The sequence below is a fragment of the Euleptes europaea genome, chromosome 6 (assembly GCF_029931775.1).
Source record: "Euleptes europaea isolate rEulEur1 chromosome 6, rEulEur1.hap1, whole genome shotgun sequence".
In the NCBI taxonomy this organism is placed as follows: domain Eukaryota; kingdom Metazoa; phylum Chordata; class Lepidosauria; order Squamata; family Sphaerodactylidae; genus Euleptes; species Euleptes europaea.
This window is the reverse complement of record NC_079317.1, coordinates 11,482,898-11,506,507: the sequence shown is the minus strand read 5'-3', so window position 1 is coordinate 11,506,507 and position 23,610 is coordinate 11,482,898. Positions and strand designations below refer to the sequence as shown.

The window sequence follows — 23,610 nt, the reverse complement described above, 5'->3', positions numbered from 1 at the left end:
AACTCATAAGAAAATGACAATCTTTTTTTTCTCTTTTACTATAAATACATTTAACAGTTTTTTAGCAGAAAGACAAGCTAAATTTAAGATTGTTCACATTTGAAGTTGTATCACTCTCTGCTAATGATAAATAAGGAACAGGTCCTGACAATGGAATTTGGACATAGCAATTTTCGTCAACGGATCTTTTGAAGACTGGTTTAAAGAAGGGTTAAAACAATGATTATTTTGCAAAGTTCTGAGAAAGTCCATCCGTTGTCCAAACTTTGGATTGTAGTCCTTATTTTTCCCCTGTTTACTTAGAGACAGATATATACAGTGCTGTTGTAATAATGAAACAAATGTGAAATCTACTGTAAAGTTGCACAATACAGAAAACTGTTGCTCCATCTTCTACTACATACATGTGTGACTCCACAGGATCATTAATGCTGATGCTTTTCTTTTTGTTAAGTTGGAATTATTCCATCGCGTCTAAGACCCCTCTTTAGTTCCAAATCCTCCAGTTTCTTCCATAGCTCTTCACGCTCCTTCTCTTTTTTCTTCTCACTAGCAAAACAAAACAAAAGGCATAACCCACTCTGAATTTTTTGAAGAACTTTGCCGCTTGCAACAGTACTGCTACACGCACAAAAAAGAGCACTGCAAATTAATGATGTCGTGGAGTGTTCTCGCGTTTACTCCCTTGGAAACATCCCAAAATGACACACAAGGGAGCACAGTCACTTCGTCGTGCCATGTGTCTCACACACCCCCAGCTGACAGTGACTTTTGGCGCCCAGTTCTGCTGCAATCCTCTTAACTCCTGCCAAGGCAGAACATGTACACGGTACTAGCTCAATCTGCTGATGGGTCTTGCCCTCTTGGTAGGGTCGCCAGCTCCGGGTTGGGAAACAGCTGGAGATTTTGGGGGTGGGGCCTGAGGAGGGCGGGGTTGGGAGAGGGGAGGGACTTCCATGCCAATTGCCAAAGCAGCCATTTTGTCCAAGTGAACCGATCTCTATCGCCTGGAGATCAGTTGGAATAGCGGGAGATCTCCAGCCACCACCTGGAGGTTGGCACCCTACCTCTTGGTCTTAATGGAATATTTTCTAAGCCCAAATCAATAAGAACTGGCTTGTACTAAGACAGCTGGAAGTCAATCAAATGAGCACAGTTTACAGATAAAACTCACCACTGTGGGCTTTTGGAGGGGGAAGGATAAGTTTATCTTTCCTGTACTGAAAACCCACACTGTTCATTTATTTATTTTTTATTGTTCATTTATTCATTTGTTAAGCTTTCCTTAAAGAAGAGGGGAGGGGAGGGGCTGTGGCTCAGTGGCACAGCATCTGCTTGGCATGCAGAAGGTCCCAAGTTCAATCCCTGGCATCTCCAGTTAAAGGGACGAGGCAAGCAGGTGATGTGAAAGACCTCTGCCTGAGACTGTGGCGAGCCGATGCCGGTCTGAGTAGACTTTGATGGACCTTGATGGTCAGATTCAGTATAAGGCAGCTTCATGTGTTCATCAATGTGCCTTTCATAATAGGGAAGATCATGCTGAAGTCCAGACAGCTCACATTTGCCTATATTTTGTCCATCCATCCACCCATCCATCTCATTATCCTGTTATCCCTCCTCCAAGTATCTGAAGCCTCGAATACAGGACTCTCGCTCTGCCCATTTGATTCTCTCAACGACCCTCGCGGGACAGATTAACAGGCCCAGCATCACTCAGTGAACTTTATAAAGGCCAAGGGGCAATTTGAACCCAGGTCTGACCCAGTCCTGGCCTGATACCATATCCCATTGGACCCTCCTGATTTTTCTTTGCACTTATTCCTTAGTGATCAAATTGTCTTTAGGAAAGGACTGTAACAATTAAGAGCTAAAAACACAGAAGCATCATCAAAGTTCCCATTTTTTAAAACTCTTCTTTATCAATGTTAATGCTTTAACATTAATTAGAGCCACGGTTCTATCATCAGAATCAGTCCAAATTAAACCACGGGAATTGTTTGAAAAATGCCAGACCCCAAACTACCTTGAAGCAGACACACTGATGTTTCTCTGGTGGCTGGGGAAAGTCGCAGCAGGCTTAGGGCAACCCCATAGGGCAGGGGGTCCCCAACCTTTCAGCCTATGGGCATCGCTGGAATTCTGATACAGGGTGGTGGCCGCAACCACAGAACGGCTTCCACAGGAGGAGGAGCCAACTACAAAAAGGCCTTGGCAGGAGGCAGAGCCACACACAGAGGAAGCCAAAGCGCAGGGGATAAAAGTAGTAATTTTTAAAAAATACACTGGGATAGAGGAGTGGGAGAGAGAATAAAACCAACACTGTGTCAACGGCTGCCATTGAAACAATGTCATTTTAACCTTGATAACCAACCAGACCTCCAGTGGCCAATCAGAAGACCTGCTGGACAAGAGACACTTGGCTCCACCTACTTTCTAAAAATGGTTGGCGGGCATCAGGAAAGGTGCCGGCAGACACCACAGTGGGGACCCATGACGTAGGGTTTTCAAGACAAGAGACGTTCGTCTCAAAGGTGGTTTGCCATTCCCTACCTCTGTGTAGCAAACCTAGACTTCCTCGGTGGTTTCCCGTCCGAGTACTGATCAGGGCTGACCCAGCTTAGCTTCCAAGATATAATGAGATCAGGCTAGACTGGGCCATCATCAGGACAATATGTCTCTCGTTTAACCTTCATTTCCACATAGCTTTCAATCTGCTAGAATACTGATTATCCCAAAACAAATATCCTAGTGAGAACATAGCCGTTCAAGTTTTTCTTATGTTCTCCTACACTCTGTTAACAGTAATGGGTGCTACAGAAAGTTAAGATCTGTAACATAATGTATTCAAATACAATTCTGGCTCTGCGATCGTTATGATGATTTATATTCCAGTGAGCACACTGGAGCCTGTTCCTCAGTAATGCGTATCCTCTCCTTGAACACTGCTTTCTGTTACAGTTTCATGCAGTTACTGCAAGTAGGGTGCAGAGAACTATGCAATTAGCTCTGTGCAGCCAGTCAGGAGAACGTCAGGGCCTGCCACATATAAGCAAGCCATTTTTGAAACCGAGTGGACTTTCAGAGCTGATTGTGTATGGAATGGGAGCCTATTACTGAGACTAAATGTTTGATGCGCTGGGTGCACACAAGCTCTACAGAGTAATTCTTTAGATCCTTGCCACCAAATTCTCATATTTCTAAAAATGATTTCATACCTCCCCCTGCCAAATCAGTGAAGCCTCATTTGGACTATTTGAGGCTAGCCAATACCAACACTCTTGACTGTTTCAGGAGGGGTCCCAAACGTGGTGCCCATGGGCAGCGTGGCGCCCGCCAACACCTTTCCCGGAGCCCAACATCTGTTTTTAGAAAGCGGGAGGGGCCAAGTAAGGCTTTTGCACAGCATGGCTTCTGAATGGCTAGTGGCAGTATCACTGGCTGTGCAGATTCCAAAAAGACTTTTATTTGGCAGCAGCTACCACCACAGCACAAAGTTCTTGACTGCGTGACTGAAGGTAAACGGTGTGTAAGCAAGACGGTATTTTTAAACAATAATTTCAATTTTTAAGAGGGCATCCTGTTAAGCAGCGCTCCTGCCTGAAATGCTGACAAGTTACTATTAGAGTTATGCATAACCTCACTCCCTGACATTTTGTGGTTGGCTCTGCCTCTTGTAAGAGCCCCATGGTGCAGAGTGGTAAGCTGCAGTACTGCAGTCTAAGCTCTGCTCACGACCTGAGTTCGATCCCGCCGGAAGTCGGTTTCAGGTAGCCAGCTCAAGGTTGACTCAGCCTTCCATCCTTCCGAGGTTGGTAAAATGAATACTCAGCTTGCTGGGGGTAAAGGGAAGATGACTGGGGAAGGCACTGGCAAACCACCCCATAAACATAGTCTGCCTAGTAAACATCAGGATGTGATGTCTGTCACCCATGGGTCAGTAATTACCTGGTGCTTGCAAAGGCAAACCCTTACCTTTACCTGCCTCTTGTGGCAGCCATTTTGTGGCTGGCTCCTCCTCATATGGCAGCCATTTTGTGGTTGCGCCCTCCGCCCTGTATCAGAAGCTCAAAGGCGCCCACAGGCTCAAAAGGACTGGGAACCTCTCATTCTAGAAGATTCAGCTCCAAACACAACCAGTGCATCAGTACTGGACCAGTCCAGCTGTTCCTTGTGTCACATCTGCAACCCTACCTCCATTGTGTCAATCTTCAGAAGCCCTCTGTTATGTAGTGCGGCCCTGGCGTTATGCAAGCGGCCTTGCCTGGTTTAAACTTCATGCTAGCAATCAAACGTAACCCAGGTGGACCAGGTGTGAAGTGTGCAAGAACCGAAGCGCTCCACCAGTTACATTAAAAAAAAAATTAAGAAGGCCTTCAAGCAATAAGCCTGGCAACGGAACTCAACAGCATTACTGCCTCCAAAAACATATGAGAGGCTATACTAACCTAACAAGGCTTGATGACATACAGTACCCTTCGCTTTGCTTGTGGGAACCCCGAGTCTCACAAAAGGCACGACTTTCACCAAGTCGCAAACTGCCCGGAGTTCCCGAAGTTTCCTCATTAGTTTCACCTGCTGCTTTGGATAAGCTGAAATTTCAGACAAAAGATGATGCACTATAAAACTGGAGAAGGATGATCAAGGAAAAAAGACAAGAGAAACATTTTGAACTAGGGTGCGACTAATGAACCGTATGGATGGCACTTCTTCTAGATCCTGCCGCTGCAAAGCCTTGGATGTATCAAGATATGGAGGAGGAGGAAAGTGAAGAAAGACTGGGAAAGGGTTCACTTTGCTTGGAGATTTAAATAGTCTCTGATGCAAGCCGTAAGGGGTTAACTCCAAGGGCTGCTTCAACTCATCAAGAGGTCCCATACGGACATTATCTTCAAGCAAAGTGAGGGCTAATTGTTTTTTCCAAAAAAAAATATTTTTTTGCTATTGAAAACTCTTGATACATTTAAGTCTTTAATACAGAGCCAAAAGAAGTTCTGTGAGGAATGCAAGTTCACAAGCTACGCAATGGGTACTGTATCTCATAAAGGGGAGGAGAAAAAAGAACCATCTATACATCTTGCAAGGGCCAGGCTAATGAGCATGCAAGGGAGGGGGGGAATGGAGGCATTGCAACCAATCGTGTGTGAAAATTATGCAGTCACAGCAAAGTGTCAAAAAAAAACCCAGAAACAAAAAATAAAAGAACTAAAAATAGCAGGCCTTATGCACAGCTGACAAAAAAAAGCTTTAAAAAGTTACCGCTGGCGATCTGACTTGTAAGTGGCCGTCAGCTCATCAAACATGGCGCCATTCATTTCCATGAATGCCTTCAGGACGTTGTATACTAAAGCCACAATAGCCCTGCGAAATGTGAAAGACAAGAATCCATTAATTTGCACTTCAAACAGGAGGTAAAAGGAGGTAAAAGGTAAAGGTACCCTGTGTAAGCACCGGGTCATTCCTGACCATGGGGTGACGTCACATCCCGACGTTTACTAGGCAGACTCTGTTTACGGGGTGGTTTGCCATTGCCTTCCCCAGTCATCAACACTTTACCCCCACCAAGCTGGGTACTCATTTTACCGACCTCAGGAGGATGGAAGGCTGAGTCGACCTTGAGTCAGCTACCTGAAACCAACTTCTGTTGGGATTGAATTCAGGTCGTGAGCAGAGCTTAGACTGCAGTACTGCAGCTTACCACTCTGCGCCACGGGGCTGAAAGGAGGGATGGACGGATATTCTGATCTGTTTGTGGGGCTTAAGTTCCTTCAAATTCATTGTTACAAGGGTAGATAATCATCACATGAGATTTATTATTATGGTCCTTAGACCAAACATAACATTATTGCAGTTACATTGCCAAACTGGCAGTATAAAACAATACATTTTGGTTAGAAAACTAGTCTACAGTATAAAACTAGTCTACAGTATAAAAACTAGTCTACAGTATAAATTCAAACAATCAATCCCATCCACAACTTTTCATTTCTATTTAGATTTCTGAAAATTCAATACTATTCTACAAAACATGGCTGCCAACTTTGTTACCTGAGAGAAAAGTCATCCTTAAGAAGGCAGTTAACTCTAACAGATTCAGGATAACCAGTGCCCTTTCTTAAAAGAGGGCCAAGAATCTTCTCCCTATCCTTCTTATAGTAACTGCACCTAAGAAGGACATGTTCCAGTGTTTCTGGTTGTAGGGACAGAGCCTTTGTGAGAGGGAAGTCTTTTTTAATTTCCCTTCTAATACTGCAGAGGGCAGAGCCGAACATCGAGCTAAATGCTCTCCTAGTAGTATTTCCTTCTAATATCGAAAGGTATGTCAACTGGGCAAGGGATGTACTTGGTTTTGGCAGATGCCCTAAGAAAAAGAGCTCTAGCTAGATCAAATTGCCTTTCGGATTCTTTTATTCTTTGCTTTACTGCTTGTCTCGCTATATCATAACCTAAAGCCCTCAGGTTCTCTGGGGGGGGGACCAAGATGTTCTATTTTGTTTCTAATGGCCTTAAGCCAACTTGACGGGTAGTATCCTCTAAAATCAATGTCAGAGGGGTTAGATAATCAAGGCCAATTCAATTCATTCAAGTGGTTATAAGCAGGTTCTCCACTCCTTCAGCAGAAGCAACTGTATGTATTTTCTTCAGTGAAGCACTTTGGAATATAAACCTATTATTAAAGTAAGATTCATTGAAATGAATGGGCACCCAAAAGACCATTCTTATGGTTGTCCTGTTCAAACTCAATACTTTAGGGACAGGGATTCTTCCCTTTAATGGCAAACTGTAAATCACCTGCCCTGAGCTAATTTTTGGAGAAAGGAGAGGAAGCAGGAGAAGGCCGGGGAAACTTCCTGACCCTATCGCACACCTGATGACATCATCAGGTTTTAGAATGGGATCAAACATAAATGAGAATTCCAACCTCGTCAAAGCTATTTTCATATTCACAAATACACATAATAGATTCATCAGGTTTTAGAAATGGGACCAAACATAAATGAAAATTCCAACCTTGTCGACAATAGATTCTTTAAAGAGAATTGACCTCTACTGACAGAGCATCACACTCTGAACCCACTGAGACCCTTTGCCTTCAGAACAAAAGTAAAGAGCCATAAAAACACAAAGGAGCTTTACACCTTTTAATTCCAAGAGAGAAATCTAAATCCTGTACAAGTTGTAGGCTCTTCTGTTCCCCAGCTAATACAAAGAAAGTGAATGTTTATCTAAGGGAGGCATCTCTGATCTCTCAATATATCCCCAGAAAGAACAGGCAATTCATTCTACCAACGAACAGCTCGCCTAGCATCGTACTTTTGCAATCCAATCCAGGACAAGAGTTACACCCTTCTAAGAAGAAGAGTTGGTTTTTATATGCCAACTTTCACCATCACTTAAGGAAGACTCAAACTGGCTTACAATCACCTTCCCTTCCCCCCAACAGACACCCTGTGAGGTAGGTGGGGCTGAGAGAGCTCGAAGAGAGCTGTGACTAGCCCAAGGTCACCCAGCTGGCTTCGTGTGTAGGACTGGGGAAACAAATCCAGTTCACCAGATTAGCATCTGGCGTTCACTTGGAGGAGTGGGGAATCAAACCCGGTTCTCCAGATCAGACTCTGCCGCTCCAAACCACTGTTCTTAACCACTACACCATGCTGGCTCTAAGCTTGATGACCTCTGCTTAGGATTGCACTGACAGTGCTGAAGATCAAAAAGGTCTTCATCCGAAGAAGGCGGCAGCCGCCGCACCCTAATTCATAGTGTGGGCACCTTTTCAGAATCTGAAACCTTGAGAGGCAACAGCAGCAAAAGAAAATACAAGCTGGACGGGAAGCCAAACCCCAGAAGCCACTGCCTGGTGGAAGAGAGAACATAAGAGGCTGAAAAGCCAACTGAAATGCAGTGCTCACAGTCTGAAAGGAGGAGGAGGAGGAGGAAGGAGGAGTTGGTTTTTATATGCCGACTTTCTCTACCACTTAAGGGAGAATTAAACCGGCTTACCTTCCCTACCCCGCCCCCCACAACACACCCTGTGAGATAGGTGGGGCTGAGAGAGTGTGACTAATTCAAGGTCACCCAGCTGGCTTCATGTGTAAGAGCGGGGAAACAAATCCAGTTCACCAGATTAGCCTCCGCTGCTCATGTGGAGGAGTGGGGAACCAAACCCGGTTCTCCAGATCAGAGTCCACTGCTCCAAACCACCGCTCTTAACCACTACACCATGCTGGCTCCCTAACAATGAAGTTGGGGAGATAAAAAACCCCAAAACAGGAAACTTCGGCCCAAATCCCAAATGGGACTGGCACAATGCCCAGAAAATGACCCAGAAATCCTCTTCCCTTACAGCTGTGACCCAGCATGGAAGTCAGCGCTCTGAGCTGTCAGATAACAATGTCCATAACAAACCCCAGGGGACCCTCCAAGGGTTTCATTAGCAATACTAGGCAGTGGGGTCATCTCTAGTTCCTTTGCTTCAGCAATCCTGACAGGCTGGAAAAGTAGCTTAAGAAATTAGAGAAGAAAGATGGGGGGGAATTCTAAAAACAGAAAAAGAACATGGAAATAGAAGAGCAGTTTACATGCAGAAGGGGAAATAAGAATTATGTAAAACATGACTTCCCGTATTTACATTTTTCCTTCATTATACGAGAGGAAACTCAGGGTTTACAGTGACATGCTATGCAACTTTACTCAGAAGTAAATCCCACGGAGTTCACTGGGGCTTATTCCCAGCTGTGCAAGCATAGGATTAGGGAGGCCCTCAAGACTAAATTTAAGAAAGATAGGATCTTATCACAAGATCTATGGGTTAGATCCATTCCATCGATAATCTCCAGTGATGGAAGGGATTTATGTCAAGAGACCAGGACTTCCTTGCCTCCTGCTGCAGTCAATGGGTGTGAACTTCACACACATGAGCGTAAGCGCCATTGTAACTTTGGAGTAAATACGGTCAAGATCATGACTGTTTTGGAGGATTGGCCACACTCCCTCTGGCCTCCGTAGCTATACCTTCATCTGTGAACCAAAGTAATTGTGTATACCTCAAGGCGAGTCAAGAAAATGCATTCTGACCGCGCACAGGAATGTTCTGGCTCTAATTTTGCTTGTATTTGTGTCCCATCCTTCCTCCGAGGATCTCAGAGCTAACCTCCATGGGGTGACTATTGTATTGTACAGCTAGTGCTATACATTACGACTCGGCTATGTACCATACACGACTTTCCCAGTCATTGAACAGTATCCCAAAAACACACTTCCTGCATACAGTGGAGGTAAATAACTACAATGCTGATATACAAACAGTTCTGATTGTGCCCTGCCAAAGATAAGAACATTTCGTTTCATTCAAATCCAGTTAATGCTGTGATCGTTGCCCGTAGCACCTCATTTAGGACATATTTGTAACAAAGAAAAAGGTTGCAGTTAAAGTCAGTGAAATTAAGGCAATTTTCATTGCTTTCTTCATTGCATATATATTATGTCATTTTACTGTGAGGCTCCCCAATTTTGCAACTCTGTCGCACTGTTTGTACTATACTCTTAGATCAGGGGTGGGGAACCTTTTTCATGCCAAGGGCCACTTCCATATTTATAACATCATTCGAGGGCCATACCGTTGTAGGTATTGGGGGGGGAGGCTAGGGTTGCCAGGTCTCCAGCCACCACCTGGAGAAACTATGCAGAGAAGGAAGGGGAAGGAGGGAAAGAAGGAAGGAAAGGAAGAAAAGAGAGGGAGAGAAAGAGAGAGAGAAAGGGAGGGGTTCCCAGCTTCCCCCCTCACACACACACAGGCAAGCCAGCCAGCCCCCAACCACATGAGCGGCTGGGAGTGATCAGTGAGAAGCCTCTGCGCCTTCCCCCTGCTTTGCGCACGCACACACACACAAGCCAGCCAGCCAGCCAGCCAGCCATCCCCCAGCTGCACAGGTGGCTGGGAGCAAAGGGGGAGAAACCTCTGCGGCTTCCCCTGCCTTTGTGTGTGTGCGCGCGCACACACACACACAAGCCAGCCAGCCAGCCCCCAGCTGCACGGGTGGCTGGGAGCGATGGGGGAGAAACCTCCACGGCTTCCCCTGCCTTTGCGCACACACACACACGCACGTACCTTGGCCTCGGGGGAGAGTGAGGGGAAAGCTGCGTCGGAGCCCACCGAGCCAGCAGAGGGTGCAGCGCGGCCATCGGCAGGGCAACGAGAGTGGGGGAGAGGGGCAGGAGATTCAGGTGCCCCCAACAACTTTAAAATGCGCCGCCGCCGCCAGGGCGCAGGTCGGGGAGAGCGGCAGGAGATTCGGGTGCCCCCAACAACTTTCTCTCCAGGAACAGGAAGCAGGGAGACTTGGGGGAAACGCCCCCACAGTCAGCCAATCAGCTTTTAGTTTTTTTAGCATGCTCTCCTGCCTCCCTGCAAAGCCTGAAGCCCCGGGAGAAGGGCCTGGCTAGCAATAGCTAGCTCCCGGTCTCGGCAGGTGGGCCATGGAGCTCCAGGCCTTGGCAGGCGGGCCGGGGGCTGGACAAAATGGCCTTGCGGGCCGCAGGTTCCCCACCCCTGTCTTAGATTGTGTACATTATCTTGTTTTTACTGCAGTGTCCTATGTTTATAATACATTTTTATTCACTGCTGGTGGTATGTTTTGTATTTTATTTCATTGTTTTTAATTGTGCAAACCACCTTGAGTAAATGATGAAGGCAGACCGCAAATGAAGTAAATAAATAAAATAGCACACTGTGGTAAGTCAGAGATGCTGTATTCATCTGCAAAGAATGTCATGGTAGGAAAATAAAATCCCCTCGTTATGTACAGAAAAATAAGTGGCAAACCACTACAAACAAACAAACTCACGGATTCCAGTGTTCTTTGGAAATCCTGTACAGACTGGAAAACATGATGGGAAGTATTACGTTGGAATTCTCTTCTATCAAACTCATGATGTATTCATTATTCCAATAGTAGAGTGCTCGTTCAGCCACCTTGGAGGAAAGGGGGGAAAATTGTACTTTGTCATTTCCAAAATTCTGAGAAAGCTAAATCTCATAGGGAAGTTGAAGCACAGACATTCACTTCTCTTCAGACATAAAGCATTAAGCATCGCGGCACCACGGCTGCCATGCCTATTTCCCGATGTGCGCGGCACAGATAAATAGCATCCTTAATATCCTTTTACGTGGGTGCTTTAAAAGTTATTTATTTGTTTAAAAGTTAGCTTGTTTGTCGTAAATACAAGCCAAATAAGAAACAGCACGAAGCTCAAATGCAATACACGCTATGTGAATGCAAAAAATATATCATGTCATCCAAAAGCACATCAATATGAAATAGAAAATACAAACAACAAACAACAAAACTACTGCACAATAGCAAGCCTAGGAGTGTCCATATATAGCCCATGCAGATATTTTTCTGCACGTTGTGGAGGTTGTCCCTTTTTCAGCTGGACTTTTCAGCCACTTGTGGAAATTGCCCACTCTCCGGCTGGACTTTTCAGCGTGATATTGTTAAGTCGCGTCACCGTTTTTTGCTACGGACATATTTCCAGCAGCGACCCTCTTTGAGGAACATAAAAGGTTTTCAGCGGGCTATATATGGACACCCCTAGGCTTGCTAATGTGCAGTAGTTGGTGGCATTCACCTCCCTAAGATTTCAGACTATGCCTTCGGCCCTTCTGTAAGGACGGTATAAAAAAAAAACCCAAAGGAACATCGCACATGTATCTGTGGATCCTCATCATTGGAGGAAATCTTTCACTATGTGTTAATATGTCCGCTGCATAGTGAGCCTAGAGCCAAATTTCTGGATGGAATCTTGAAGGGAGTAACTTTTTGTTCTGAATTTGATAAACTGAGCTTCCTACTTTCTGACTCTGATTCGCATGTAACCTTTAGAATATCACAATTTGCTATTGCAGCCATGAAGATTAGAGCTCTTGAAGTTATTAAGACAAATTCTGCACAGGAATCCAAATAATGTTTCAACGGAGATTGCGTATGTAATTAATTTTACCAGGGAAATGCATACCATTGTAATTTTATCTTCTTTTGATAGCATTTTAAATTTTCTGTATTTATGTAAGAAAGTTTTGTAATGGCCTATGGCTAAACAAATAAACAAATACTATTGTGCAGTAGTTTTATTGTTTGTTTTCTAACAAATTGTTTGAATTTTCTAACAGAGCAGTTCTTCAGTGGAACAGGCTTCCTCGGGAGGTTGTAAGCTCTTCTTCCATGGAGGTTTTTAAGAAGAGGTTAGATGGCCATCTGTCAGCAGTGCTGATTCTGTGACCTTAGGCAGATGATGAGAGGGAGGGCATCTTGGCCCTCTTCTGGTCACTGGGTGTGTGTGGGGGGGAGGTAGTTGTGAATTTCCTGCATTGTGCAGGGGGTTGGACTTGATGACCCTGGTGGTCCCTTCCAACTCTATTATTCTATGTTGTTTGTGCTTTCTATTTCATATTGATGTGCTTTTGGATAACATTATATATTTTTGCATTCATACAGTGTGTATTGTATTTGAGCTGCATGCTGTTTCTTATTTGAGTTATCCTCTGTATAGCACAGGGTTTCTTTTTGGATGTAAATACAAGCCAAGCAGCCAGCATGAGCTACAGTGCCTTTTCACACATTCCATAGTACACTCTGTGGCTCGCCACCATGTAGCACATAAAAAACATCTCAGAGCCAGACACCAATTTAATCGCGACATGCAAACTCTGTGGCTCACACACATAACTTCGGGGGGTCAAGTATAACCCACTGTAGTACTTAAAATATAAAGGTAGTCCCCTGTGCAAGCAACGGGTCACATTTCGAAGTTTACCAGGCAGACTGGGTTTTACGGGGTGGTTTGCCGTGGCCTTCCCCGGTCGTCTACTACTTAACTGTAAGGCATTTTTAATTGCTATGTGATTCACAAAGCTATTCTATTTTGTTGTTGTTTGTGCAGCAAAACATTAGCTCAGCTACTTCTCCGGAATTTTTAATACCATTCCACACACCCTCAGTACACATCATTCAAGTAGGTCGTTATTCCTATTTTCCAAGAAGAACAGGAGATTCAGCAAGTCTCTCAGGGTCACCAAAGGAGTCCATGATAGACGTAGGATTTGAACCCTGTCTCCCAGACCCAGGCCTTCTCTGACTATGGGCTCATCACCCATGTTTCGTACTGCACCCATCTCATTCGGAAAACGGGATTTTTGTCCCCACACCACTGGTGAGGGCTGTATATGCTGGCAACGCATGCCCTTTGCTGAGGAAATGGAAACATCTTTCTCCGCCCCCCTCCCACCCCGGAAATGCCTCTTTTTCCATGTGTCCCTTGCTGAAGCCCTCAACTTGCACAATGGGGTGAGGTTTGCATTGAACACATGAAGCTGCCTTATACTGAATCAGACCCTGGGTCCATCAAAGTCAGTATTGTCTACTCAGTCCAGCAGCGGCTTTCCAGGGTCTCAGGCAGAGGTCTTTCACATCACCCACTTGCCTAGTCCCTTTAACTGGAGATGCCAGGGATTGAACCTGGGACCTTCTGCATGCCAAGCAGAGGCTCTACCGCTGAGCCACAGCCCCTCCGTTTTATGGATAAGGTGTCTCCCAGCCATAATTGCCATCATCTGTACTGCTTACTTTTTTATGGATTCTATGTTAGGTATCCTACCACCCCATGGAGCAAAGTTTGGAACCTAAGGAGCCCTATTCCAACTAAGTGATTCTTCCAACGGAAGGCAAGACTCCTTAGGTTGGAGGAAGGCTCCAAACCAGGCTCCAACAGAAGAGCCACTTGAGCTAAAAGGAGGACTCCTTCAGCTGGAGGACCTTCCTCCAGCCTAAGGCAGGAGACATGCCAGTTGCACACAGGATGACAACCACCATCAATTTTATTCCGTATTATTATGGTGTGTTGATGCTTCTGTTGTAATTTGCCTGAAGTTGCAGATGAGTGTGTCAGAAATGGATAAACAGGAAAAGAATTTGCCACCCTCCCTTTAGCTTGGAATCTTAGTCTTTCAGGATGCCTTCTACCTTCGAAACGTTTTCATTTTTGTTTTTTTAAGTACAGGTAGAGCATCCCTTATCCGAACATCCCCTATCCAGGCTGATCCAAAAAAACGGACCCTTCGAGCCGGAATGCAGGCAGATCCCTGCCACCTGCTTTCAATGTTTCCTCTCACCTACAAAAAATAAAATACAGCGTACACTGCATTGTAGGCAGAGACTGAAAACCTGTCGTTGTTTGTCTGTTGTTGTTACTCTTGTTTAACAGCTGATAGAGGTATTCTGGTGAGATAGAGAGAAACCTTTCCTTTCTGATGGTTCTATGTACACAAAATTATTTAAAATATTGTTTAAAATTACGTTCAGGCTATGTGTATAAAGTGTATATAAAATAAATGAATTTGGGTCCCATCCCCAAGATATCTCATTATGCATATGAAAAAATTCCAAAATATTCCAATATACGGAAAGATCTGAAATATGGACCACTTCTGGTCCCAAGCAGTCCGGGTAAGGGATACTCAACCTGTATACCGTATTTCCTCTCATCGAGGCAACTTCAGAGATGTTTTCATCCTGACCTGGGCAGCCCACGCTAGCCTGATCTCATCACATCTTGGAAGCTAAGCAGGGTTGGCCCTGGTTAGTACTTGGATGGGAAGCCACCAAAGAAATCCAGGGTTGCTACGCAGAGGTAAGCATGGCAAATCACCTCTGAACGTATCGTGCTTTGAAACCCCTACGAGACCGTCATGAGTCAGCTGCGACTTGGCGACAAAAATAAACAAATAATAGATGTTTCCATTTAAGTGTACCAAAGTAAGTTACGATTTCTTACACGTAGTGAAGGGCTAAATATGGGCAAAAACACCGCTATTGTTTATTTTTAAACAAGAGATTAACCCTTTCCCAGTTCTGAGATTCATATCCCCCTCTCCCAAGCTGTCCCTCATTGGAATTCCACTTCTATGTTCTTGCATAAGCACAAGCAAAGTGCTTGTGGGAGAAATTTGGAGCAAAGATCTGGCGCCGTAAGGGTTAAGTAGCTCTGCTTCTCATAGAATCATAGAGCTGGAAGGGGCCATACAGGCCACCTAGTCCAACCCCCTGCTCAATGCAGGATCAGCCTAGAGCATCCCTGACAAGTGCTTGTCCAGCCTCTGCTTAAAGACTGCCAGTGAGGGGGAGCTCTCCAACTCCTAGGTAGCTGATTCCACTGCCAAACTCTTACTGTAAAAAAATTTTTTCCTAATATCCAGCTGGTTCCTTTCCACCCACAATTTAAACCCATTATTGTGTGTCCTATCCTCTGATGCCAACAGGAACAGCTCCCTGCCCTCCTCTAAGTGACAGCCCTTCCAATACTTAAAGAGAGCAACCACGTCCCCCCTCAACCTCCTCTTCTCCAGACTAAACAATCCCAACTCCCTCAGCCTTTCCTTATAAGGCTTGGTCTCCAGGCCCCTGATCATCCTCGTCGCTCTCCTCTGCACCTGCTCCATTCTATTCACATCCTTTTTGAAGCGAGGCCTCCAGAACTGCACACAGGTGTGGCCTGACCAATGTAATGTACAGTAGAACTATGATATCTTGCACTTTGGATGTTATGTGATTTGGATGTTCAGAACAGATTTTTATTTCGGCATTTTTAAACACAGCATTGAGGCTTCTTGCACATGTTTGCATAAAACAATCAGTTAGTCCCTGAGCTGGGTGCAATACTGACCTGAAAGTGTGGGCTAGAGACACATTTAGCTATTTGTTTAAACAAGGGCTCTTGAATTTTGACAAATTGTGAAGGTTCAATCACATCCAATATCTCCTCCAGTTCCCCAAGGAACATGACCTAGAGATGTAAAAGGAATTATTAAGCACCGATTTTTTTCTGTGTATAATTCTTCAAACAGATTTTGAAAAAAGCTTCAACTCCACTTCTCGTCATCCGAACACAGATATAATGCACAAAAGCCATTTGCAGATGATGGCTGAAATTGCCCTCCTCCTGGTTTAAGAAATAAATGCTAATTTATCTCCTAAAGCCATAAGAGCACACAAGCTGCAGGCCCATGGAAGATTACAACAGAAATTAACCGCCTGACCTCCAAACTATCATTTTCAACAGTTCATAAAACTTTCAAGCAGTTAAAAACTATGCAGGTTGGGCAGCATACTTTTTTTTCAGATGGCATTCAGGTGTCAGCCATTATTTTATTCTCTAAACAGTATGCAGTTTGAAGTAGCTGCTATTCAAAACCCTACAATGAGGCCTGTGTCAAATGCTTCTGTTTAAAATACTGATGACATCTGAGGAGTAACAAGAGGTGACAAAAAAGGCTTGCATACAAAAACACACTCTCCCTCAGACATGCAGTTGCTATGTTTTATACCAGGGGTGGGGAACCACCGGCCCGTGGGCCGGATCTCCTGCCGCTCTCCCCGACCTGCGCCCTGGCGGCGGCGGCGCATTTTAAAGTTGTTGGGGGCACCCGAATCTCCTGCCCCTCTCCCCCACTCTCGTTGCCCTGCCGATGGCCGCGCTGCACCCTCTGCTGGCTCGGTGGGCTCCGACGCAGCTTTCCCCTCACTCTCCCCCGAGGCCAAGGTACGTGCGTGTGTGTGTGCAAAGGCAGGGGAAGCCGCGGAGGTTTCTCCCCCATCGCTCCCAGCCACCCGTGCAGCTGGGGGCTGGCTGGCTGGCTTGCACGCACACACACACACAAAGGCGGGGGAAGCTGCGGAGGTTTCTGCCCCTTTGCTCCCAGCCACCCGTGCAGCTGGGGGATGGCTGGCTGGCTTGTGTGTGTGTGTGTGTGTGTGTGTGCGCGCGCGCACGAAGAAGGGGGAAGCCGCGGAATCTTCTCTCTGACTGCTCCCGATTGCTCCCGGCTGCTCACACGGCTGGGGGCTGGCTGGCTTGCGTGTGTGTGTGTGTGTGTGTGTGTGTGTGTGTGTGCGCGCGCGCGCGCGAGTGCGGGAGAAGCCACGGAAGTTTCTCCCCCTTTGCTCCCAGCCACCTGTGCAGCTGGGGGATGGCTGGCTGGCTGGCTGGCTTGTGTGTGTGTGCGTGCGCGAAGCAGGGGGAAGGCGCAGAGGCTTCTCACTGATCACTCCCAGCCGCTCATGTGGTTGGGGGCTGGCTGGCTTGCCTGTGTGTGTGTGAGGGGGGAAACTGGGAACCCCTCCCTTTCTCTCTCTCTTTCTCTCCCTCTCTTTTCTTCCTTTCCTTCCTTCTTTCCCTCCTTCCCCTTCCTTCTCTGAAAAGTTTCTCCACGTGGTGGCTGGAGACCTGGCAACCCTAGCCTCTCCCCCCCCAATACCTACAACGGTATGGCCCTCGAATGATGTTATAAATATGGAAGTGGCCCTTGGCATGAAAAAGGTTCCCCACCCCTGTTTTATACTGACTTTGTTTTCTAACCTAATTTCCTTTTCTAGCCTCTCATGGTAAAATTTTGCCAGGTGCGTATATTCATAACAACATAAGAAAAGCCATGCTGGATCAGACCAAGGCCCATCAAGTCCAGCAGTCTGTTCACACAGTGGCCAACCAGGTGCCTTTAGGAAGCCCACTAACAAGACAACTGCAGCAGCACCATCCTGCCCGTGTTCCACAGCACCTAATATAATAGGCATGCTCCTCTGATCCTGAAGAGGATAGGTATGCATCACGACTAGTATTCATTTTGACTAGTAGCCATGGACAGCCCTATCCTCCATGAATATGTCCACTCCCCGTTTAAAGCCTTCCAAGTTGGCAGCCATCACCACATCCTGGGGCAGGGAGTTCCACAATTTAACTATGCATTGGATGAAGAAATACTTCCTTTTATCTGTTTTGAATCTCTCACCCGTTTCAGCAGATGACCCCGCGTTCTGGTATTATGAGACAGGGAGAAAAGCTTCTCTCTGTCCACTCTCTCCATACCATGCATAATGTTATAGACCTTTATCATGTCTCCTCTTAACCGCCTTCACGTTCTAATATGAACACTTTCTAACAGGGTGCGAGCTATTGAGATTGTGCACCTTTTTTGGGTTTTGAGTTACACCCCTGCTCGTCTTGTGCCTTGAAAATCCTGTGGAGTTGCCACAAGTCAGCTACAACTTGACAGCACTTGACAGCTCCACCACTGTGGCCATGCCATAACCATTCTTTCATTGGTCAAAAGGAACCGGTGATATGAAACATCTAGTTGAAAATCATCCAGGCGCAGCCAGGTTTACTCTCCGGGAACTGTAACATTACACAAAGCCATCATTCCAACATTACTATTTCTATACTGTACTATGATGTTACTTCATGTGGTCCTGGGAACACGCTGGATGTTTCTGGATGGTTTTTGACTGGTTGTTTAAAGTCGACTTTCATGCATCTTCGGGATTGTTCCCTCTTCTTTGGCAAGCCACGCAAGTGCTTGCTTTCACAACGGCACAATCTTTAACCTGCCAGACACGCAAAGGTTGTCCCGCGGTTGCCCTCACGGCTGCTGATGCTTAACACTTTGCAAACTGAGGGCACTTAATTTTTTTACAGTGGTTTCCATCATCACAATGATATTAGATAGGTCACGGTTATTCCTACTGCGGCAGACTGGGAATGAAAGTCGAGAGCCAGCGGCATGTTTGTCTAGAGCAGGGGTGTTGAACTCAAATGTTACGAGGGCCAGATATGACATAAATGTCACTTGGTCGGGCCGGGCCATGCCTCGCCAGCCCAGACCGAGAGTGGGGGATTGTGGCTGCCTTGGCTGGCTCGCAGGCCAGATAAGAGCTCTCAAGGGGCCGGATCCGGCCCTTGGGCCTTATGTTTGACACCCCTGGCCTAGAAAGTTCACGATAAACTCAAGGCCTGATTCCATCTTCCAAGAGCAAGTTCAACTGGTACCCACCAGCTGAGGTTAAGCGCTGCCCCTTGAACTCACCTCTTTTTGACTGCAGGTTTTCGGCCAGAATTTCATTAAACCTCTAATGACCTAAATTGAAGAAGAGAAGTTTAAGGAGATGATTTTAGAGACAGAAATGCTCTGCAAAAAAAAATGATCAAGGTAAAGAATAAGTACGTGTACTTACAGGCTCTGTGAGTGAAGGGTCTTTCTCCAAAAACTGCACTATGCAATAAGCCAACTAAAAGAGAAAGGAAATAAATGTGAATTAATATATTTCATGGAAACGGTAAAATTAAAACATTAATCAGCTTTAATCCGATCTAGACACATATCCCCTCTAGCAAGTGTTCCCATATCTGAAAAGATGGCACTATTTGAGATAAACAGAAGCTGTTGTAGTCTGATCAGAAGGTATTTATTTTATTTTTCATATTTGTAGTCCACCCTCCACAGCAAGCCGGCTCAGGGCGGATAACATCATTTTAAAACTTTACAAGCATATAATAACAACAATAAAACTGTCAATAAAATCAAGCCTTAAAACAATAATCAGAGATGGTGTGTGGGGACGGGTGGGAGAGGCCGGTATAGATGGTATTCACGGCTGTCCTCAATTGTAGGCCTGGTAGAAAAATTCTGTCTTACAGGCCCTGAGAAACTCCCTTAGGTCCCGCAGGGCCCTGATGTTCCTCAGCAGAGCATTCCACCAGGCCAGAACCAGAGCTGAAAAGGCCCTGGCTATTGTCGAGGACAGCTGCACACTCTTAGGGCCAGGGACCACTAGCAAGTATGTGTTGCTGGCTTACAAAGGAAGAATACCACAGGCCTAGAATACAGCAGCTAGTTCAGAACTGAGGCCAGGTTCTGGTAGAGGTGGGCAGCCAACAGGCCCATCTGACGCATAACAAGCTCCAATTGGCTCACCATCCCTTTACAGCAGATTTTTTTTTAAATCACCTTTTCCCTAAAAAATTCCCGCCCGCTTCTAGAGGGAGACGGTACTTTCCCAAATGGTGTGACCAAGCTTTGTGACTTTACATATTTTAAAATGAACACATGAAACTGCCTTATACTGAATCAGGTCCTCGGTCCATCGAAGTCAGTATTGTCTACTCAGACCGGCAGCGGCTCTCCAGGGTCTCAGGCGGAGGTCTTTCACATTACCTACTTGCCTAGTCCCTTTAACTGGAGATGCCGGGGATTGAACCTGGGATCTTCTGCATGCCAAGCAGATGCTCTAACCACTGAGCAACATGCTTCCCCATGCTTCGAGCCTATCCAAATGTAATTACATATGTAGGCCAGGCCACCCACCTTCTTTCCTAGGCTGCTGTCAATGCCTTAGAGGCAGGCCGTTTTGGGTTTATTTATTTTTTTACAAACCTGCTCTACCCTGCAGTTGTGGGATGAGCCACCTTTTTCCTCCAACCCTTCCTTAACCCAGCAACCTTCCAAATTATGCGGAGCACTAAAAACTAACCCCCCTCCAGTGGACGGAACGCAGAGGGCTGAATCTCAAAGGCACAGAAAACTTGTTCATGAGTGGAAGGGCACCTTTAGATTAAGATTTACATGGGCATTTATGCCTCTGGGTTTTTCCAGGCTGGCTTTAACTGGTTGTTAAATTTTACATTTTATGGGTTTATCTTTTACGCTACAAGCCAGCTCGGGGTCTCACGCACTGCACCAATCAGGGGACCGCATGGAAGAGCTCCTTGCCTAAGGGATATGGTGGTGGAAAGTGCCAATCCCGTAGGGTTCTCAAGGCAAGAGACAAACAGAGGTGGGTTTGCCATTGCCTGCCTCCCATCCAAGCACTAGCCAGGGTCCTTCCAAGTTCTCACCAGACTGGCCTAGCTTGGGCCTAGGGGGCATGTAACATACAATTTGCTTACATGAGGTTCCAGGTTCACTGTTTGCCTTCTCAAGTTCAAATCAACAGAGTTTCTGTCCAGACATTAGGAATAATTTTCTAACAGTCAAAGCGGTTCCTCAGTGGAACAGGCTTCCTCGGGAGATGGTGAGCTCTCCTTCCCTGGAGGTTTTTAAGCAGAGGCTAGATGGCCATCTGTCAGCAATGCTGATTCTATGACCTTGTGCAGATCATGAGAGGGAGGGCATCTTGGCCATCTTCTGGGCATGGAGTAAGGGTCACTGGGAATGTGGGGGGAGAGGTAGTTGTGAATTTCATGCATTGTGCAGGGGGTTGGACTAGATGACCCTGGTGGTTCCTTCCAACTCTGTGATTCTATAAGTACCAGTCTAGGGACAGAAAACTGCCACAGATTCAGGGTCAATACTTCCTGCCTATCTGTTGCCCGGAAGCCGCTCAAGCTACTGTGATCAGTGATTATAATTGTAGGATTTATACCTGTATTTGATGTTTCTTAACCTTATATTTGCATAAAAACATAACAGCCAGCAAGGGCAAGCCAGCATGGGTGAGATGGGCTGCGGGTCTATTTTCAGTATCAGCTACTTCCTTATATCCTCTGCCACAGCAACTGCTCATAATACCTAGTAAGAAACACCGGCCTCATAATTTGTGGTACTGAACGGGGGTGGGGGTGGGAAATAACTCAAAAATATGACACAGTCAACAAAAAATGCGTGTTTACTGAAATCTACATACTTTAATTTTGTGGGGAGAGAGTTTAATATCTGTTCAATTCTAGCAAAATATGAGACACGGAAAATAGTGGCATAAATTTCTACCTGTGCATGGAATAGCGATAAACTCCTGACAGTATGTAGAGGAATCAGCACTTTCACCAAAAACTGTTTATGCTCTGCTTTCAGAGGTAAAGCGAAGCCATTGATAATACTGGAAAAGAGAAAAGAAGCATTTTTTGTACTACTTCGAAGGAACAATTTTTAGTGAGGCTCCGATCAAAACTCTTACAGCAAAGGGAGACTTGTCACATGGTACTCCTCTGCACAGGATGAGCACGCCTTCACTCGATCCTAGCCATGCCGCAATTGGACCTCTGGCAAAACACGCATGGAAATCAGGGGCTGAATTTTGCCAAGAGTAGATGAGCTTGCACATCTTATTCCTAAGCTGTCTCGCAAAAGCTCAATCTTCAGGTTTCCTAGTTCGTACGAACAGTGCCTATTAGGAAGCAGATGACTGGGGTCTTCTCACTTATCACGTGATCCCTAAGATTTGGGCTCACATGCTCTCCCCTCCCCCGAACACACTTCCTGAAGTCCCAGTTTTATCTTCTATTGTCAAGGAGATCGCCACACCCAAGCTGGGATCTCTGATGTCAGCCATTCACTTCTATCAACAGTAACAGCAGGAAAGGAACATATGAGCCTAAGGCCCATTCCTACCCCAGCTGCAGGTAGTATCCCATGTATCAGGTAATGGCCCTAAGACTCGGCCACCCCAAAAAATTACCTCCCCTACAGGAAAGTTTCCAAGGAAGTGGCCTTATTTTTAAAGTTAAGCATGTGCCTAACTGTCATATCTATGCAGGACCCTTAAAGTTTTTTTAAAGGACATCATATTTGCATATTTATTACAACTGCTGTGTCAAAATACATTCTCGACTTTTATTAAAGCCACTTTACCAGGGCTGGTAGAAAGACTAAATTGTGCTAGCACAGATGAAGCAGCATCCCTGGGTAGTGGCGGTGTCCTCTCCCAGGGAAACCCATGACAGACCTTTTACTGGCAGAAAATCTGTGTACAGGGTGGTGTAGTGGTTAGTGTTGGGACTATGATCTGGGAGACCCAGCATCAAATCTCCACTCTGCACGGAAGTGCAGCAGGTGACCAGTCGTACATTCTCAGCCTAACTTATCTCACAGGATTGATTAGAAAGAGAGACTGCTGAATTACAACTAATACTGAAGCTCAAGGCAATGCATTCTCCTGGATTGAATAGAGACCTGGGAGTCATGTCTCATTACCAAGGCCGATTTCTTCACGCCTACTACTTCTATGCATATCACACCCAATCCAACCACGCCTGCTAATGTCATTTACCTAGTACTGACACATGAACACACATGAATCAGACCCTCGGTCCATCAAAGTTAGTACTGTCTACTCTGACCAGCAGTGGCACTCCAGGGTCTCAGGTAGAGGTCTTTCACATCACCTGCTTGGCTAGTCCCTTTAACTGGAGATGCCGGGGATTGAACCTGGGACCTTCTGCATGCCAGGCAGATGCTCTACCACTGAGCCACAGCCCTATTGCCATTGGGTGTTTGAAATCACTCTTCTCTGCTTCAGGATAGATGGACTCACATTCTAGCTGTATCTGAAGACGTGAGCTGTGGCTCACGAAAGCTCATACCCTGCCAAAACTTTTGTTAGTCTTTAAGGTGCGACTGGACTCTTGTTCTTTTCGACTGCTGCAGACAGACTATCCATCTCCAGTTAAAGGGACTTCTTCTTCCAAGGAGAGCCACCAACAGCTCCCCATTACTTCTACCTCTGTAGCTTCAGCTTTTGTCGTAAGTATTGCATGCATAACAGATGTGCAAGGGAAAAGACAAGCACAGCTGGCATCACGCTGATGTGGGGAGCAGCACCCCAGCTTTGATAAAAGGGCGCCCACATCACACCTATGCAGGAGTCAAGAGTCCTCATGTGACAAGCTTGTACTGGGGCTGTACAGTCCCCATTACCAGCACAGTGATTCGGAAGCATTCAGCTGAAATAAACGGCACTTCCTTCCATGTAAGCCCTGGCCCTCAAAAAAGTTTGCAGCGATTCTTTT

At 45.8% G+C, this 23,610-nt stretch overlaps 1 protein-coding gene across 6 annotated transcripts in view; it reads right to left on the bottom strand.

The window, feature by feature from the left end:
* Positions 1–280: 280 nt before the first annotated feature.
* PPP2R5E (protein phosphatase 2 regulatory subunit B'epsilon) overlaps positions 281–23,610 on the bottom strand; it is a 116,901-nt gene continuing 93,571 nt past the window's right edge. For 4 of the 6 annotated variants that reach the window (XM_056850970.1, XM_056850971.1, XM_056850972.1 and 1 more), the window contains exons 8-15: positions 21,593–21,701; positions 19,062–19,115; positions 18,914–18,964; positions 15,718–15,837; positions 10,842–10,969; positions 5,257–5,358; positions 4,446–4,589; positions 281–549 (exon numbers count right to left, since the gene is read on the bottom strand). In XM_056850970.1, the coding sequence (XP_056706948.1) occupies positions 450–549; positions 4,446–4,589; positions 5,257–5,358; positions 10,842–10,969; positions 15,718–15,837; positions 18,914–18,964; positions 19,062–19,115; positions 21,593–21,701 (808 nt within the window). In that variant the 3' untranslated portion in view covers positions 281–449. Of the gene's footprint in view, positions 550–4,445; positions 4,590–5,252; positions 5,359–10,841; positions 10,970–15,717; positions 15,838–18,913; positions 18,965–19,061; positions 19,116–21,592; positions 21,702–23,610 lie in introns of those variants that run through there. The other 2 variants (XM_056850974.1, XM_056850975.1) reach the window with 2 other exon arrangements.